The sequence below is a fragment of the Numida meleagris genome, chromosome 1, assembly GCF_002078875.1.
Source record: "Numida meleagris isolate 19003 breed g44 Domestic line chromosome 1, NumMel1.0, whole genome shotgun sequence".
In the NCBI taxonomy this organism is placed as follows: Eukaryota; Metazoa; Chordata; class Aves; order Galliformes; family Numididae; genus Numida; species Numida meleagris.
The window spans coordinates 15,585,448-15,602,703 of NC_034409.1; the positions used below are offsets into that span (position 1 = coordinate 15,585,448).

Consider the following 17,256-nt stretch of genomic DNA (forward strand, 5'->3'; position numbering starts at 1 on the left):
AAGCAGCTTGAATGAAACACAGAAACTCAAGAACAGCTGTCCTTATCCAGTCCAGAGCCCACTCACCCAGCACCTTGTTTCTGCTGAGGCCGAAGCAGAATATAAGAATATAAGAACAGAGCAAGCATTCAGTAATAGTTCCTCAGAAAGCCTCTCCAGCTTCCACTGATTTCCAGGGTTGGGATATACTAGGTGGAATAGTTCACTTGCACTTCATCACTCATAGTGAAAACTTGTGCTGCGAATTTCTCCAGTCACTTGATTTCTTAAATCATGTAGGGTTTACCATTGCCATCATCCTATTTCTGTCTCCCCACAGAACAATGGTGTTGCTCGTCCTGTTCTGAATCTGCCTCCTCCTCCTCCTATTTATGTAGGAAAAGACACTGCACAGTCAGCTCCACAGCTATATTTTCTAGGCTACCACACTATCACAAGCTTCTCCCCATCCTCTTCTCTGCAGCTTTCCTCTCTTGAGGCTGAAGGCTCCCAGTTCCCTTAACTGCTCCTCAGCGGGGGCTGTCCCATGCCTCAGGTAACTCACAGCCCCAGTCCACACCACTTCCAGGTGTACTTTACTCTTAATGGAGAGACCAGAACTGCATGTGGTATACAAGATACAGTCACATTTATATGTATCTTCTGGTGATCAGTTAGTGAGAGAAGCTTTAAGGGAGAAAAAACTCCAATTCCTTAGAGTTCCTAAAGTTTAGGAATTATTCAATATTTCTTTAGGAATTCTGGATGATACGACTAGTTGCAGCTCATTTTATTGACTTGTTTTACAAGCTGCCCAACCAACCCTTCAAACATGGAACAAAGCAAATGGGAAAAAACAAGCATCTTTCTAGCCACAGAGCTGGAGTGTCCACAAACAGTCTTTGCACTGACAAGCAGCCCTCTGATTTCCAGGAGCTTAGCTTAGCTCACATATTATCTCTTCAAGCAGAAGGTGCAAGCTTGAGTATATTGGCTTCTAACATAAAGAATACTGCTGTTTCAGACTGTGACTATTGGTTGACAAAATATAAAAGAAAAGGCAGTAGGAAGGAAGAGACAGCTCAGGATGCCAACTCCACCATACTTACCACTACAACAATTACGATGGGTCCAGCAAAACTCCAGATAAGGGTGTCATGAACAGACAACCAGCAGAAATCAGGGTTCCCATAGCCTTGTGGATCCAGCCCAACAGCAAGCCCTGAGTCACAAAAAGGAGAGAGAGGTCATCACAAGAGGTGCTGATGAGATCTATATAACCAGGCACAGCAATAACATTGTCAAATCACTGTCTAGCAAACAAAAGTGGCAAAATGTGTTCAATAGGACAGTCTGGGAAGTAAAAATCTAGACAAATATTAAAATAAAACTTCCGTAAATCAAAACCCTTAAGTTGGCTAACCCATATCAAATGACACTGTGAGTTTTTCCTGTCAGAATAAAGTTCAGCTACATAAACGTACAGTAAATGCAAGTCCCAAGTTAATTCTGTTCCAGCGCAGCTTTATAGCCAATTCACACAGAGTGCTGAAGCCTTCAGGGTGAGTGACATGTTGAGGAATTTCAATAAGCCTGCGCAGCAGAATGACATGAATCATAACTAAGGAGATGTCTATACTACAAAAAAGTGCATTCTTTACTGCTGTGAGCTTACTGTCACTAAAATAACACTGGAGACAAAGGAACTTGGGAACTCACGGGATTTAACTGCTTGAGCTCAGGAGCAGAGGCTGTGATTCACTTTGAGCTGCAAATCCAGGTAAGTGCCTACCTCACACTGCTTTCAGCACTGCCTGAAATGGAGCCCAAGGCAACTCAGTTAAGAACACACCTTTTATTGTTTTATTTTTCAAAGCCTGGAAACTTCTGAGACAATCTCAGAGTCCAACCTCTACCTACTGATTTACAGTGCTATCCCATTTTGTGACCTGCACCTAGCCCATATGGCAACAACTGGGATTTCTGCCTTTGGCCTGCAAAATACTGCAGACGTCTTCCTTCTTCAAGAGGCAGAAATCGATCCCTACAAGGCCCTTGGTCAATGACATATGGTAAATGGCTGCAGAGTGTTGTGTGGGCACCAGGGGCACCTCTTGTGCTGAGCATATGATCTGCCTCCAGCAGGCGTCCAACGTTCTGGGCAGCACCGCTCTCTGCAGTGAGGATTTGTGCCTACTAATAAACACCTTTCTGAGTGGAAGCCTGTGTGCTTTGACAAAAAGACACTGAAAAAAAGGGAGAGCTGGTTTTTACGCTTACTGCATAAAAACTGGCACTTGGCCAACATTCACATCTGGTACAGGCCTACGGTCTATGAAAATTAAACTGGCTATTTAGCAAAGCGGTGGATATTGGATCTGTTTTCTCTGAAGTGTGGAATGAGATAGGACTGGTCTCTCCCTCTCTGTTCCCATTGGCTCTTCCACCACTGCCTTCAGCAGTCGCCATCCAGAAAGAATTAGCCATAAATGATTAAGGGACCATAAAATATTTTATACACATGTAATTCTATAGACACAGGCTGTTTCCCAGGACTCTATTTCCCCATTAATGGGACTTAAGCTATGGTTTGACCAAACATCTGGCTCTAAGAGTAACTGGCAGACTGCAGTATTTTTTCACTCTCAAAATCCTACCCTAAAGTTCCCCATCAAACAAATGGGGCAAACTGCAGTCTTCAGGTAGGCGGTTCAAATTTTACTGGAGTCAACAATATGTGAACTAACACTTTACCCAAAGGCAGAATTAAGCCAGTGCAATTTGATAAAAATACCATTTTGGCACACCGATTAAACGCTCTGAGTGTGCGGGCTGTACAACAGCTCCCTGATGCTCACAGGAACTGGGAATTCTCTGCTGGGGAAGCCCAGCACCCATCCCACAAACATGCCAGGAGCAGGCCCTGCAGGAGGAACAGCCCCTTACCTCTGTCCTGACTCAACACCTTGCTTAGGATTCACAGCAAATCTAGAGATTTGGCAAATACTACGATCTGGGGTATACTGACTTAAGGACGATGTAAGAACCTGTTTTAACATGAGCTCTTGATAGCAAGCAGTTATTGCAAGTGTTTGCCAGTCAGTTAGCATGTTGCCACAAAGAGGGGTCTTGCTGGATGCCAAATCCAGAATTTTGTTCCTGAGGCAAGGAAGTCATAAAATCCCTTTCCTAGATGGATCAAACTACATCTTAAAATGAGCCAACTTAAAGTGAATTTAATTTGCTTTACGCAAATTCCACTATTGCTCCCCATGGAGGAATATTCCACATCCTTACTCTTTTGATGGCTGTAAGCCTCCTCCCACCCTCAATCCTACATTTATTCACAGCAATTTGCTTTTGTATGGAGTGATTAAATGTGGTTCTTCACCACTGGACTGTTCCCTATGTCAACATTTTGCTATGATGTTTTTCCTTCTAAAGTTCAGGTTTCCCTTTTGCACATAGCCAGGTCCATCACAGATCCCTTAGGAATACTATGTCCCAGTTCAAAGTGAATGTCATTTCGAGCATAAAAAATATGAATTAAAAAAACCCGAATAACTGGTTAAATTGACTGCTGCTGTCAGTTCATTTTTTTCAGGATATCTGCAAAGGAGATGCACTGGGCTACACAGTTATCCTTTAAATAAAATTAAAATGTCCTTTTGATGACCAAGACTAAAATTTTTTCCCATATCTAAACTTTTCCATTACACATCCTTCTCTCAACAAGAATTTTTAAAGAAACTGTGTTTAAAATGCATATTAAGAAGTTGGAACCTTCTTTAGATAATAAACTTTAAAATTCATAACAGAAACTTATTTGGAATATGTACGGCAACAAAGCTATCCAAGGGCAAGAAATCCCAACTGTGCTATTTGTAAGGAAATAATCTTCTATTCAGATGATTTCTAAACCTGGAAGGTCAAACTCATGGCTCAGCTTTCTTGATTCACTCTTGACTCCACAAAATCCTCTGATTCCTTCAGTAATAAGGATGTGACTTTTTATTTAATCGTAAATCAGTGGATTCAGAATTTATAGAACAAGAGACACCTTGGAACCATAATTCATAATATATGTCATTTTAATACTGAAAATGGTTCCATATTACAGAGAACAATATCTCATCAGAAAAATGTAACGTGGTGCTCTTGTAATGTACAGATAACATAATACTGCTGCTGAGACACTCTCAATTCACTAAAATTCATGAGAAAGCAAACAAGAAATGGAAAATCCTTCAGGTGAAATACTACTGAAGAGCTACGTGTTCTGAAATGCAAATTGTTTCCTTCCATCAGGTGATAATACTTCTACCAGAAATGACACCGCCTACTATCTGATGGCACTGAATATTCCTGTGTACACTGCAGCGGTGCCGATAACAGCTGCACAGGTCTGAAATGCTATAGAAACCAAAGATGTTTTCTGTTTGAAGTGCTGGGGATATGCTCAGAGTGGTGGAGCCCTCTGGACCTTCTGTTGCATCCTGGATAAACTGGTAGAAGTGGAAAATATTTATGCACAACTTGAGACAGAAAAACGTACCGTGTCTCCAGAAAGGACACTCTTCCTCCCTATACTATGTTTTTATATTACTCTACTTTAAGTCACGTAGAACAAATCCACATATATTTTCAAAAGTCTAACTTGTTCCACAATATTTTTCCAAGTGTACATGACTGATAGCTATTTATTTGATTGGAGAGAGATCTAAATCTCTGTCACTGCTGACAGTATGTTGTTATCCGTAAAAATAAATGAGTAAAAGCTAACTGTCTGCCTAAGATCTGATTTCCCATATGGCAATAGATACATGCTGAAATAGTTGAAGCAAAAAGCCCCTCTCCAACTGTTCTGTGAAGCACTTCCCAAGGAGCTGTCTGCCTGCATTAAGGCAGCACCGTGTGCTCAGGGTAGCACAGGAAATGTCTGACTGCAAAAATAGGAACGATGAAGGCGGAGATAGATGGGCTCCTGCAGAACACCCTGGAACAGTTTAAAAGATTACTGCCTCCAGCTTTTCATTACTTCTCCTCAACTGGAAGTTATTGCTTTTCTATCTGAAATGATGTAAAAGGCTGCTTGAGTATTCCCAGCTCCTTTTCATGCCAAGTAAAACAGAGCTGCTGAAATCCCCTTCAGAGGGCACTGCAGAGGAAATGTCCAGGGAAGGACAGCAATGCCCCATGGAAAGCATTACTTCTGAAGCCACTGCAGCCACCTCCCCAGAGACTGTGTCCATATTCCAGCACAGATATGGACATACACATGACTACCAGCATGGGGAAGGACTATTTAGGATGACTACAAACAAAGTTGTTCAAATAAACACACACTTATACCCAAGCAATGCTAACAAGTCCTGCTTTAATCTGGGTGCAATTATGTTTATGTTACTGTAACATCCTCAGCATCACTTCAGCTGGGACAACAGACATCTGGGGCGCAGATCTGCCAAGTTCAAGCCATTTCTACTAGTCACAACACATCTACTAGTCCTCACGCAGGAAAGCACTCAAGTGACAGCAGTAGCTGAGTGCATCCGTACCCATCTTGGATGGGGTTGCTTTCCAGTGGAGATGGCAGGGAAAGCAAATGAAGCTGCTTTGGAGTGGTTGAGAGTACCTGTTATAATGGCAGGAATGCCCCAGCCGACGACGTAGTAGAACCGCATGTGCCCAAAGTTGATGTTCCTCACTTCAGTCAACATCCGGTAGATGTGGAGCTGCTCCACAAACATCCATGCAAAGGTACTCATGTAGAAGTAGTGCAGGAGGATGGCAATCACCGTACATACAAACTGCAGAAGGGAAGGGGCAAGGAAATTAGAGCTGCTTTTCTGAAATATGCAGTCTGGTGAGTCACAGACCTCCCAGTGCAGCTAGAGAGAAGTGTGATAGGAAGGGTTTGGCAGAAAGAACATACTGCCATTAATTTCCATTCCTGTTGGTTTTTTTTCATATTTGGAAAAGCTGCCATATTGTGAAAGCTATATATTTTTTTATATTGTTATACACCTGCTTTGGCTTTACCCTGTTGGTTCAGTGTGCTTTCGGTCATTGCCATTGCCCTTGCCATGTGTTCTGTGGTTCATCTCTCTGTGTGTATTTGATGCCCAGGTGACGCTTCTGGCTTTCCTGTCTGTATTCCTTCTGCTTGCAGGCAGAGCAGTGCTGGCAGAGCTCCTGGCTCTTTCTCCTGGTGTGGAGCAGGAGGCGGGGATGCCCTGCAGAGGCTGCAGACCCTCTCCCCAGCCTCGCACATGAGTCCCTCCTGTATAACACTGTTCCATCAAATTCAGCAACAGCGGGTTTAACTGCACCAACCAGACCAGTCTAGTTGAAAAGTCAACAAATTGTTCTCGAGAACTGCCACTCGCATCCCTGCACTGACTTGGCATCTCCCATTTACACACCAAGGGCCAGCCCATGGGTTTTTCTGCTACTTTGCTCTTTCCAGTAAGAGAGCTGCCTCTCTCCATGGAATTGTGCCTTTTTGGTATAGTTTTGCTTTGTTTTAAAGTGAACAATATGTTGTGGTGATACTGGTAAATAACTTGTGTTTGGCAGAGGTGGAGGGGAAGTGTGAGAAAGATTTCAGATTTTCAGCTGAGGTCCTTCTTGCTCTGGAAAACCTCATTTCAGGGGAGAGAAATCTGTGAGGTTTCAGTCCAGGAAGAGTGAATATGCTTAATATGAGCAAAAAATGATCTGCAGACTTCAGCCAAAGAAGTCCAGCCTTGGAGATGTTTTCTTACCAGTTAAATGAAATGCCTCTCTGAAAGAGGTAAAATTTACAGAACCATAGAACTGTGGAATATCTCGAGTTGGAAGGGACCCATAAGAATCACAGAGTCCAAGTCCTAGCTCCACACAGGACCACCAAGTTTGATGTGATTTTATGATCTTGCGTAAAAGCAGCACGCCATTTTGTCCCTATAGGACTGTGCCATAAGGACCTCTGACACTAAGGCTAAAGTTCAGGCGCAAGGAGTACTAAGGAGGAAGAAGCTCTAGAAGAGCTGGCATGACTTATATAACAAGACAGTAACTTTGGAATGAGTAACAGAAATCATATGAAAAGGAATCGGAGAATTTGCATTAATAAGCACATAGGGATGAGAGTGTCTGGCCATAATATTATGGCTGAGTTCAGCTCCGCCAGCCAGAGAGCAGCAAAAATGAAGGACCCATGGAAATCAAAGAGATTAGGCCTTTAATATGACTAAGAGAAATTGCTAGGGTGGGCAAACTAACAGCTGAATTATACTTTGTGATAAAATGGCCACTTTGAACCCTCTGATTTTCACAGATTTATATTTTTGCAATATCTGCCAACCAAGTTTTCCTCCCAGCTGAAGAGTTGGATGGCTGAAAATAAGAATGACCATAAGCATCCTACTGCCAAGATAAAATCTATCACATTAGCTCTGTTCATTTGCTTGTTTGAGAAGCAAAGCAAAAGACTCTGCCAAGGATCTGTTGATAAGCTTGAGTTAAGAGCACTTTGAGTAACCACACGATTTTTGTTTCAAAATATTTTACATTGTGTTTTTGATTCTTTTGTGGCGTTGTCCCTTCTTTCTGATTTCGGTGTGACATTTTAGTGTCCTTGCATGCCATAATGCTCAGAACCACAACTCAGATTTCCCTGTTCAGCTTTGATGAGGATTTTATATTATGATCGCCAGCTTTCTGGATTCACTTACTGTATCAGCTCTATTACAATGTGAAGTGTTACTGAAAAAATGTCTCACCAAATAAAAGGCCTTTCCTCTCTCTATATAAGAGGGGCTTTTTTGTTTCTACTGGCACATGTGCATGAGTAGACTGTTGCCCTGAACATTACCTTTTTCAGGTAAGAAAAAAAAAGTAAATAAATCACTTTCCATCAATTGTCCAGGGAAAGATTAAAACCTCACCCAGAAATGTGACTGTTAATTCACAGAAACCCATAAAAGCCAGGCTGGGTGCCAAGCAGTGCAGCATTATTTGTGCTCCAGCATTCTTTCCCTCTTTATGTTCATCAGTGCATGACTCGTTAGACAACTCTCATTCCATACAGACAGATGAATAATTGTCTCAAGTAGACATGGCTTACGACCCTCCTACCTTCTCAGATTGACTGGGTAGGCTGTAAGGAGTGGCTTCCTGCTGTATGAAATGCATTCTGCAACTTAAAAGATTTTCATAAGTGGGTTAAGGGTTTGGGCTGTTTCACCAAGCCCTGGTAACAGCACAGGACAGGATCGCAGCCCTGAAGACTGAAAATGGGAAGCAGCAGAAGAGAACAACCTTGCAAAGTACCACCAGTAGTAGCTGTGGCATTGCTAAAGCATTTTACTGCTCTTACAAGCATTTGCTTGGTGCTCCATGATATTACAAAAGTAATCTGGAGATGAGAAGCCATCACTCACTACCTGAGTTTTGTAAGGTGCTGCAGACACCTAGACACCTAGACACCCTCTGCTCCACAGAATTCATGTCAGAGAACAGAAAGCATGTAAACTCCCTGCTAGTGAAACACAGTGAAAAATGAGTGCTGCGCTCAAGAAGGCATGAGAAAGGTCAAGTTACACAGAATGCTGTGGATCAATTGGCCAGGTGAGTTCATTTGAGAAACAGTTACTTTAATATGCAAACTCATATATTACGAGACAAAGACAATGCAGGTCAAACATGATGTGAGGCTGTATCTCGGGGCAGGTCACTGTGAAAGACCTTACTGTAGTTGAGATAGAGGGGAATATCAGAATATGGACTGGAAGCAGCACTGTGAGATGGAAAGTTTTGTCCAGTTTAGCGCTGACAATTTTCCAAAAGGTAAAGTGGGGGAAGAAAGCCCTGAAAAAGGCATCAGAGTGACATGAATCTTAGAAACTGAGGAAATTAAGCAGTTCACTTTTACTTAGTTTTCTAACTGAAATACTGTTCAATACAGTTCTAGGGGTACCCTAGGCTCTAGGGAAGACAAGAGGTATTTCAAATTTATTATGACAAGGTCTCAACAGCATCCAGTTACCAGAAGCTGAAATTAGACAAAATCTGAGAGCACAAAATCATAGAATCATTTGAATTGAAAGGAACCCTTAAAAGTCACCTAGTCCAACTCCCCTGCAATGCACAGGGACACCTACAGCTCCATCAGGTGCTCAGAGCTCCGTCCAGTCTGACCTTGAATGTCTCCAAGGACGGGCTTCCACCACCTCTCTGGGCAACCTGTTCCAGTGCCTCACTACTTTTATTGTAAAAAACTTTTTTTTTTTTACACCCAGTCTAAATCTCCCAGTCTCCCCTCTTACAGTTTGAAACCATTTTCCTTTGTCCTCTCACAACAGACCCTGCTAAAGAATCTGTCCCCTTCTTTCTTACAGCCCCCCTTTAAATAATGAAAGGCCTTTCCTTTCAAGATTTAGATTGAAACATGGCATGTATGAAAAGGATTTCTAGAAGATAAATTTTCTTTAGGGTGAAATTTTATTTCAGATAATCCCTATGCTAAAATTTTGAATATTCTTTATATCTGCTAAGGACAAATTTTTTCATCCATCTGTCTGCTGTCCGTTTGGTAAAGGAGGCTGAGAAACCTGGACCACTTGCCCGCTTGTCTTCTACCTGTCTGCATGGCAACCATGACTTCTGAGATGAGTGCTACTAAGAATTAAGAGCAATATTACATATAACGCTACAGAGCTAAAACAGCAATTAAGTTCTAGACACAGAACACATGTGTATTGTGTATTTCATACTCAGTCCATCCACGGCTTATGTTTCCCGGCATGCACAGTGCTGGAGGTCTATGTGCTAAGCTTTGGCAACAGGCGATGAACTGAAGTCAGGGGTCACTGTGGTTGGAGAGCACAAAGCAAAGTGACAGGTTTCCTACTGATTCTTGAATGTGGCAAGCTGTCCCATGCCTGGCAAGTGGCTTCTCCAGAACAGCCATGGCAGGTATGCAGCATGCACTGAACACCTGCACAGTAGCGCATTGCCGATAATCTACCAGTCAACACCACAAGCCATTTGGGCTTGAGGGGTACCTGCTGCAGGAGAAACTGGAGAGCCTCCTACTCAACAGACAAAGCAAGACAGAATGCATACTGATGGAAAGGAAGGAAGAAATTGGAATTCCGGATTCAGTTGCTGGGATAAGCCTTCAACAGGACCACTGTCATTTTTTTTGAAAATAAAATACACATCTATTTCCTAACATTGCTATTTGTCATAAAAAATACAAAAGAATACATTCAGTCTGACATTTTTCAAACAACTGCTTAGGCCAAGCAGAAGTAAAAAAGAAGAGAAAGTAAAACAGACAGAAGCAGATAAAAGTCACAATATGAGCCTCTGATTTAAAGTCTGACAACTCTAGCAATAAGGATGAAGTCACTCTTACCGGGTTTTCAGTTTGGTTGATTCCAATGAGGAAGACAAGCTCAGAGAAGAAAAGGGCAGCCACCAGGTTCTTGTGGATGCTGTGCAAGTTGGACCGCAGTGTGCGGATCAGAACCAGCAGGATGAAGGTAATCAGCAAAGCCACCAGTGAGATGGAAACAGTTGTGTAAGTGACAATCTTCAGAGGAAGTACTTCCCCATTCTGTAGGAAGAGAGATTGACAGAACCTCTGAGTTTTTCCTTTCTTTTCCTCCAATCAGACCTGCTACTTGTAAAGTAAGTGCTTTCATTACTACTGAGTCAATGCAGAGATTTGCTTCAGAGCAAGAGGTGATGCCACCTCTCGAGTCACTTGAGTGTGCATGGGCAGTATCCATAAGTAGCAGGGAGATAAGTGAGAATCTTAGTGTATTTCAGGCTGGACTTCCCCTCTTGATGCTGTCCTGAAATGCTAAAAAACCTGTGGAGTTTATGTCCTTGTTCCTGCTATTGTAGTTCTACACATACCCAATATCAAGTGGTGTCACAACTATATGTATCTACAATCCTTGTCTCATTCCCTTCTCTGCATGGCCTTCTGCAGCACAGGCTAGTGCAGATACACATTGCTGGCTATATCACACACTGATCAGGTGCAAAGCTCCTTGAAGGCCCTTGAAGACCAAAACCCTTGAAAATCCCACTGGGGCACAAGCCTGGGATCACCCACCTCCCGTTTTGAAATGTCCATCAGGACGGCAAAGCTGGTCAAATGGTTGCACTGGCAGGCAACATGGCTCTGGTTTCTGGAAAACAGCTCGCATCCTCTGGAAGACCAGGCACCTGTTCCGCCAATCCTATGGGGAAAAAAAGGCATCTATGGAAGCCATCCTCAGATCTCACCCTCACCTCCTGCTGCCACTGCTCTCCAAGACAGCTCTTGCTCCACAAACAGAGAGGACTGTAAGTATCAAGACAGAAATATTTATAGCGGTCACCTGCCTGACAATATAATCAACTTAAAAAGCCTTTAGTTGAAGTATTGCTCGCCAGCTGCCATGGCTTTGCAACAATCTGTTTTCAGTTAAAAATAATTTTAAAAAGTCCTCATCTTGTGTCAGTGACCACACAAGCAATATGGGGAAGTGACTGCACAGAGCAAACTGGCCATAGCAACTGTATAAGGTAAAAAATACCAAAACCACAGAGACATGTTTTTCAGCCATCTCTACTTCCCTACACTTAGACACTGCTTGAAAGCTCTTATGAGAAATACATTTCAACAGAAATACGATTTCATCACAATATTCCTCTTGAAAGAAGACAAGAAAAGTTAAAAACAGGAGATAACATTTTACACGAGGAAATGTCTTGTATTAACATAACAGAGGAACCGATTCCTTAAAAATTCTACCCTATTCAGCCTTGTTTAACTCCAGAAAAGATTTTGTGTGTGTATTAATTATTCTATTCTGAAGTTGATGAGAAATAAAAATTATTCTGTAATTATTGAATGAGTTTTTCTCTTCAAGAGGTTACACAGGTGATCTTTTACATTCAGTAATAAAACATTTGTTAAACAGTTTTAATATCACTTTCTCTTGAAAAGTACTCACATTTTAGAAAAACTCTTTTATTACGTTTACAAGCTCCTTTATAATTGCGGCTGTAGGAAAATGTAACAGAGACAACAATGCCATTGAAGTTGCCAGCAAATATCAAATGGATGAATCACGTTAGAGCTAATGAGTTATTCAAGCCCATACAATGTTTAAAAATTTATGAAAAAGGGACTTGCCATTTCCTCATAATTGGCAGAATCATCTGTACATGGAAGCAAATAGCACATCAAGAAATTGCTTATCTAACCTTTGTGCTGATACAATCTCAGACTACTTTACAAGCAGGCAAGTGGAGTAGTTCATTATTGCTAACAAAATAGATTTCTGTTTGCCTCTTCGATCCTTTTAATGATATAATCTCCATAAGCTTTTGACTAGGAGGCAAACATTTCCTAGGTTAGCTTGCTCTTTTATTTCCAACACAGGATATTGCCTTTTAGTGACTTTTTCCACAGGTTTACTAGAGTTTTGAGGCCATTAGAAAATGAGTAACAGTTATTCCTCTAACTGTGGGCTGATAATACCATCCTTTTGCTACGTACCTGGTTTCACGGGTATATGTCTAATACTTAAAATATTACAAAATCTTAACTTGACGAACACGCAGCTATCATAGAATCAAAGAATGGCTTGGGCTGGAAGGGACCTCAAGGATCATCAAGGATTACCATCTCTCAATACATTTTCTTTTGTTTTATCGACACTCCGGAAGTATCTCCAGCAAGACCAAGCTGCTTCCACAATCCCATACACTCAACAATAGGCCCACAAGTATATAAAATTCTTCAATTTTTTCAGAGCTTTATGAATTATGTCTGTATTTTTAACTTTACTGAATACAAGATACCTAAATGAACCATATTTGAGTATTTCATCTTCCCCCTCACACTTCTCTTCTAGATTCAAACATCTTCTGCTTATGCTTGCTGCCCTGTACTGTCTGCTTACTAACAACAGCAAGAGGTCTAAGGTCCCAAATAAGGTATTTTTTTCCCTCAATTTTTTCACTAAAAGAAATGAAAAAATAATAGGTATTGAAAGGAAAGTTGCTTCTTATCAGTGCCACTTTCTTTGAATTGACTTCTGATTCAAAAATGATTTCTGATATTTATAGTCTTACATTTTATCCCCTTTTTACCAACATTAGCTTTTTTATTTATTTCTTGCACTAGCCCTGTTTGAAGCATCAGTGGTTGGTGCCTGCTTGCTTTGCACTCTGTCCATAGTCACTAGCACACGACAGGAGAAGATGCAGCCCATATAAGAACTGAACAGTCTTCTGGAGATGCCCTCCTAAGAAGAAGACACGGGGCAATGAGACTTCTGACTTAGGGACCTCAGGTGAGTCACAAATCCAGGTACTGGAGCTAGACCATATTTATCTAGGTGTACACGTGCAGGCAAAAAGAATGGAAAAACAGATGGAGATTGTGAGATTTATTACTCTCGGATAATACAGCAGAAAGACATGGTGGCACTGTATCTGCCAGAAACCATATGACTAGGCATCTGTTTGAAGAGTTATGATGATTATTTTTTATTTTTCTCAGGTTAATGGGAAGTGAGTACTTGGCTCCACCAGGAACTGCATCCTAGTTGAATAAACTGAGTGAAAAAGGTTCTCCTCCAGAATTACCCTCCTAGTTCTCTGCTACCAAAACAGTTGGCATGCACAGCCCTAAAGAAGGCAGAGACATACATGATGGAGTGATTCCAGAAGACACAGACAGGCTTTGTTCTCTCCTCCGTTTCCAGCATGGCATACTCCACTATGATGGGCTTTTCCATCAGGTTGGGAGGAAGCTCCCCGTCACTGTGAATAGCTGTGCTCACCACAGGTGTATTAATAATAGGGCGATTTGGTAATCTGCAGAAGGAGAAAAATCACAAAAATGATCTAAGTGTTAAAATGCAAAGCACAGATTTAGCAGATAGAAGATTTCCAGTAGCTTCAACTCGGAACGTGAGGCAGATTGTCATGGTTTTATGATTTTCGGTTATTGGTACTCCACATCATAACATCATGTAGTGAATGTACCTGGTCCTCAGAAGAGAAGGACTACTACAGTCCCCACGGTACTTTGCTCCTCTGTTACCATGTTCCAGCCGGAGGGAAAAGATAAAAGCTCGCAGTATAAAAACTTGCAGATCACGAGACCTCGTCCCTTTTTCTGCCGTCTCTCGTCTTGGCAGCACCTCGCTCTCCAGCCGTCTTATCGTCGGTAGTAGAGTAAGGCCTACCTTGATTTTGGGACATTCTCTCTCTCTGTATTGGATTTATCAGCTTAAATTGTAATTATTGTGTGTTGTACTATAGTGTGTTGTTTTGCATTCCGATATCTTATTTAGTAAATTAGTTTGTTTCTCCTCAGATTGTTGCCGCTGTTCTTTGCTCTCAGGGCCATCTCCTTACCCTTTTCCCCTTTCCCCTTTTCCCGGGACGTGGGCCCTTGGGTCCCCCGTCCCCTTTGTCACGGAATCGGGCCTGACGCCCGTAAACCGTTGACACAGATGTACCACCAGCCTTCCACACCACCAAGCTTCCAAGGCCTGTTGGCTCTACTCTTGCAGCTATTCTCCCACTGTGTGCCGGAGGAGTACAAGAGACAGCACTGCAGTAACAACTGCAGCACAGATGACGTTTAGTTGGTATAAAGAGCTCTGCCTCTCCTGCATGCTAGAAGCATGGAACATGGAAAGGGATCTGCACAATTCACAGACAGGCTGACTGCTCACCTCAGGCTCCTTCGGTCAGGATCATAGTTTTCGGGCAGGAGATGTCCTAGGGACCGGTATATAATGACCATGGCAACAGTATGACGGGTTGAGTCATCAGGGTGTCGCTTTCTTCTCTTTGTAAATGCACTCTCAGCACTTAGTGCATCACTGTTCACCTTAGAGGATAATTTTTGATTTGAAGGCCTCATCGTAGGTACTGCTATGGAATTAAAACAAATATTAAATTCTTTCCACACAACATCAAAGCTACCATTTAAACCACTGATTTTGCTTCGCAAATATAGAAATATTTCTGTTGCTCTAAGTTTACAGCACCGAGCATGCACCTAGTGTAACATTTTTTATAAAGGTTTAACACATTTCACAGTTATAAAACTGATAATTAAATAACCATCGAATCATGAATAACCATTTAGTCCAGCCAGAAAATAAGCCATTTCTAAGCTAGCGGATCCATAAGTGCATAAATAATCTATGCATGACATAAGGAGAAAGTTAAAACAATATCCATGTTATTACTTTGCATGTGTTTATGGCAAAGCTGGAGATAGTTGTGAGTACAACTGGTCACACAGGAATCTGTATGATCATTCTTTCACATAATGAGCTTCCAGTTTTGGCAAGTATCTCTTAACATTCACATTCCCTTCTTCCTTAGAGAAAAGATACAAGGCACACAAAGGTGTCTTATTTCTGAGGAAAAAGCCATACAGATAGATGTTCAAGCTTATTGGTTATTGTGTATTACTTTCAGAAGTGTTACTATTTCCCCATTCCAAGGATATTCAGTCATGGTATTTGTATAGTTACTGTCTGATTTACTCTCTCAGCCCTTGCTTAAGGTAAGTCATGGTTTCCTTTCAGCCATCTCTGGGTACTTCAGAGCTATGACAGGCCCATGGACTCCACAACATGCCACCCATTTCCCTGCCCAGCTCAAGGCCTTTCACTTGCTCTTGGACTGCAATGGGACTGCTCTGCGTCCAGACTGGGATCCCCACCTCCCACCTGCCCTCCTTCCATCCCCGCAGGGCCCAGGAGAGGGTGGCCGGAGGGGAACAGCTCGGTGGGAACAGCACACTTCTCTGGGTGACACAGGATTGAGGGACCTGACAGACAGGTACAGCCAGTTATGCAGCCCCCGGCAAGCAGAAGGCCTCTGAGGTATGCACAGCTGCTCCAACCCAAAATAATGCTTGCTTGTGCAGGTGATCACCACACTCTCACCCTAGTACTGCTCTGCTTCACAAGGATCAATCACACGTCCTTGGGAGCGAGTCAAAACTTCCCTCCAAATGTCAGCAGGCTTTACCTTTCCTGTCTGAAGGTCTGAACAGAGTATCCGGGAAGATAACAGATGATTCCAGATCTTTTGGATAATCCTCCTTAATCTCATGAAATCGTGGTATTCTAGCTCCCGTAAAATTAGACTTGTCAAAGATGTCAACAGCAATAACTGGAGAAAAAAAGTTTCCCATAAAATTAAGTTTAATTCATCCAAACATGATATTGAAACAAAACAAAACATGATTGGAAGATTAAAACATCTGCACAACACAGAGAAGAAATTTAAACCCTCAAATACAAAGTCAAATCTAAGTTCTCTCCATGAATACCTTAAATGGCAACTAAAAGTTTGTGTTTCAGCACTGATACAGTTAGGAAATCACACATTTATAAGGACTGCAGAGGCAATGGAAAGGCATTCACAACACAGTATTTCATACTGGGAAAACTGTTCTGCAAACCTGGGAAATAAAAAAGCGACGTGTTCCAATTTCAGACCTGCTTCCATAGGAAAGGCCAAATCTGCTGCCTCAGAAATATACATTTTCTGTATTAGCTTAGCTGATTTTGCATTTTAAAGAAAATAACCTGGATTTTACCCAGGAATACTTAGTCCTCCAGCTCTCTCTCCTCTGCGCTAACAGTTACTCTCTGGCTCACCTCATCAGCTCTGCCTGTTGTATAGCTGCCAAAATATTTAAAGGCAGCTGAGTTGGCTTGAACTTTCCCATTTATGAAAAGTCACTGAGTGCCAATTTAGATGTTATAATAAAAGTGAGAAGCTGGAAGTCCTGGGGGTAACCCTACACTGAAAGCTGTGATCTGCAGCAAGTTTCTAAATGAAGAAAGATCCAAGTTAAGATCTGCAAATTCCCATTCCTTTCCCAGCCTCTAAATAACTCCCAGATGAACCATTAGGAAACTCCATTAACACCATGTTCACCTGGAAAAACTGTTCAAAAGAAAACAGACCCCTTTCAGCACGGAATTGCCTCATCCCTCCCAGGCTCTTGACTTTTTGCTCAGGAATAGCTGGGCTGAAACATCAGGGTTTACAACCTGCAAAAAATTCTCGGCTTTGTTTTCATCTTAGTTAAAACACTGTACCTACATTTTTCTGAATGTGGAGATAAAAATATTTTGTTTCTGATGTTCCTAAATCTAAAGGAAAACTTTAGGTTTGGTCTATTAAAGAGAATCAAAAGTATTTTGGTTTGGCTCAGTTCAACAACAATCTTTCTCCCCT

General features: G+C 41.8%; 1 protein-coding gene and 1 long non-coding RNA gene across 2 annotated transcripts in view; one reads left to right on the forward strand and one right to left on the reverse strand.

Moving 5' to 3' along the window:
* CELSR1 (cadherin EGF LAG seven-pass G-type receptor 1) overlaps positions 1-17,256 on the reverse strand; it is a 157,758-nt gene that overhangs the window by 8,505 nt on the left and 131,997 nt on the right. The window contains exons 20-26 of the mRNA XM_021384652.1: positions 16,036-16,179; positions 14,721-14,922; positions 13,684-13,851; positions 11,093-11,219; positions 10,385-10,585; positions 5,615-5,789; positions 1,089-1,201 (exon numbers count right to left, since the gene is read on the reverse strand). Coding sequence (XP_021240327.1) covers positions 1,089-1,201; positions 5,615-5,789; positions 10,385-10,585; positions 11,093-11,219; positions 13,684-13,851; positions 14,721-14,922; positions 16,036-16,179 — 1,130 coding nt within the window. The remainder of the gene's footprint in view (positions 1-1,088; positions 1,202-5,614; positions 5,790-10,384; positions 10,586-11,092; positions 11,220-13,683; positions 13,852-14,720; positions 14,923-16,035; positions 16,180-17,256) is intronic.
* On the forward strand, positions 1,229-4,761 carry LOC110392411. The gene is made up of 2 exons (XR_002434344.1): positions 1,229-1,759; positions 4,288-4,761. It is a non-coding gene; the product is annotated as an uncharacterized LOC110392411 (long non-coding RNA).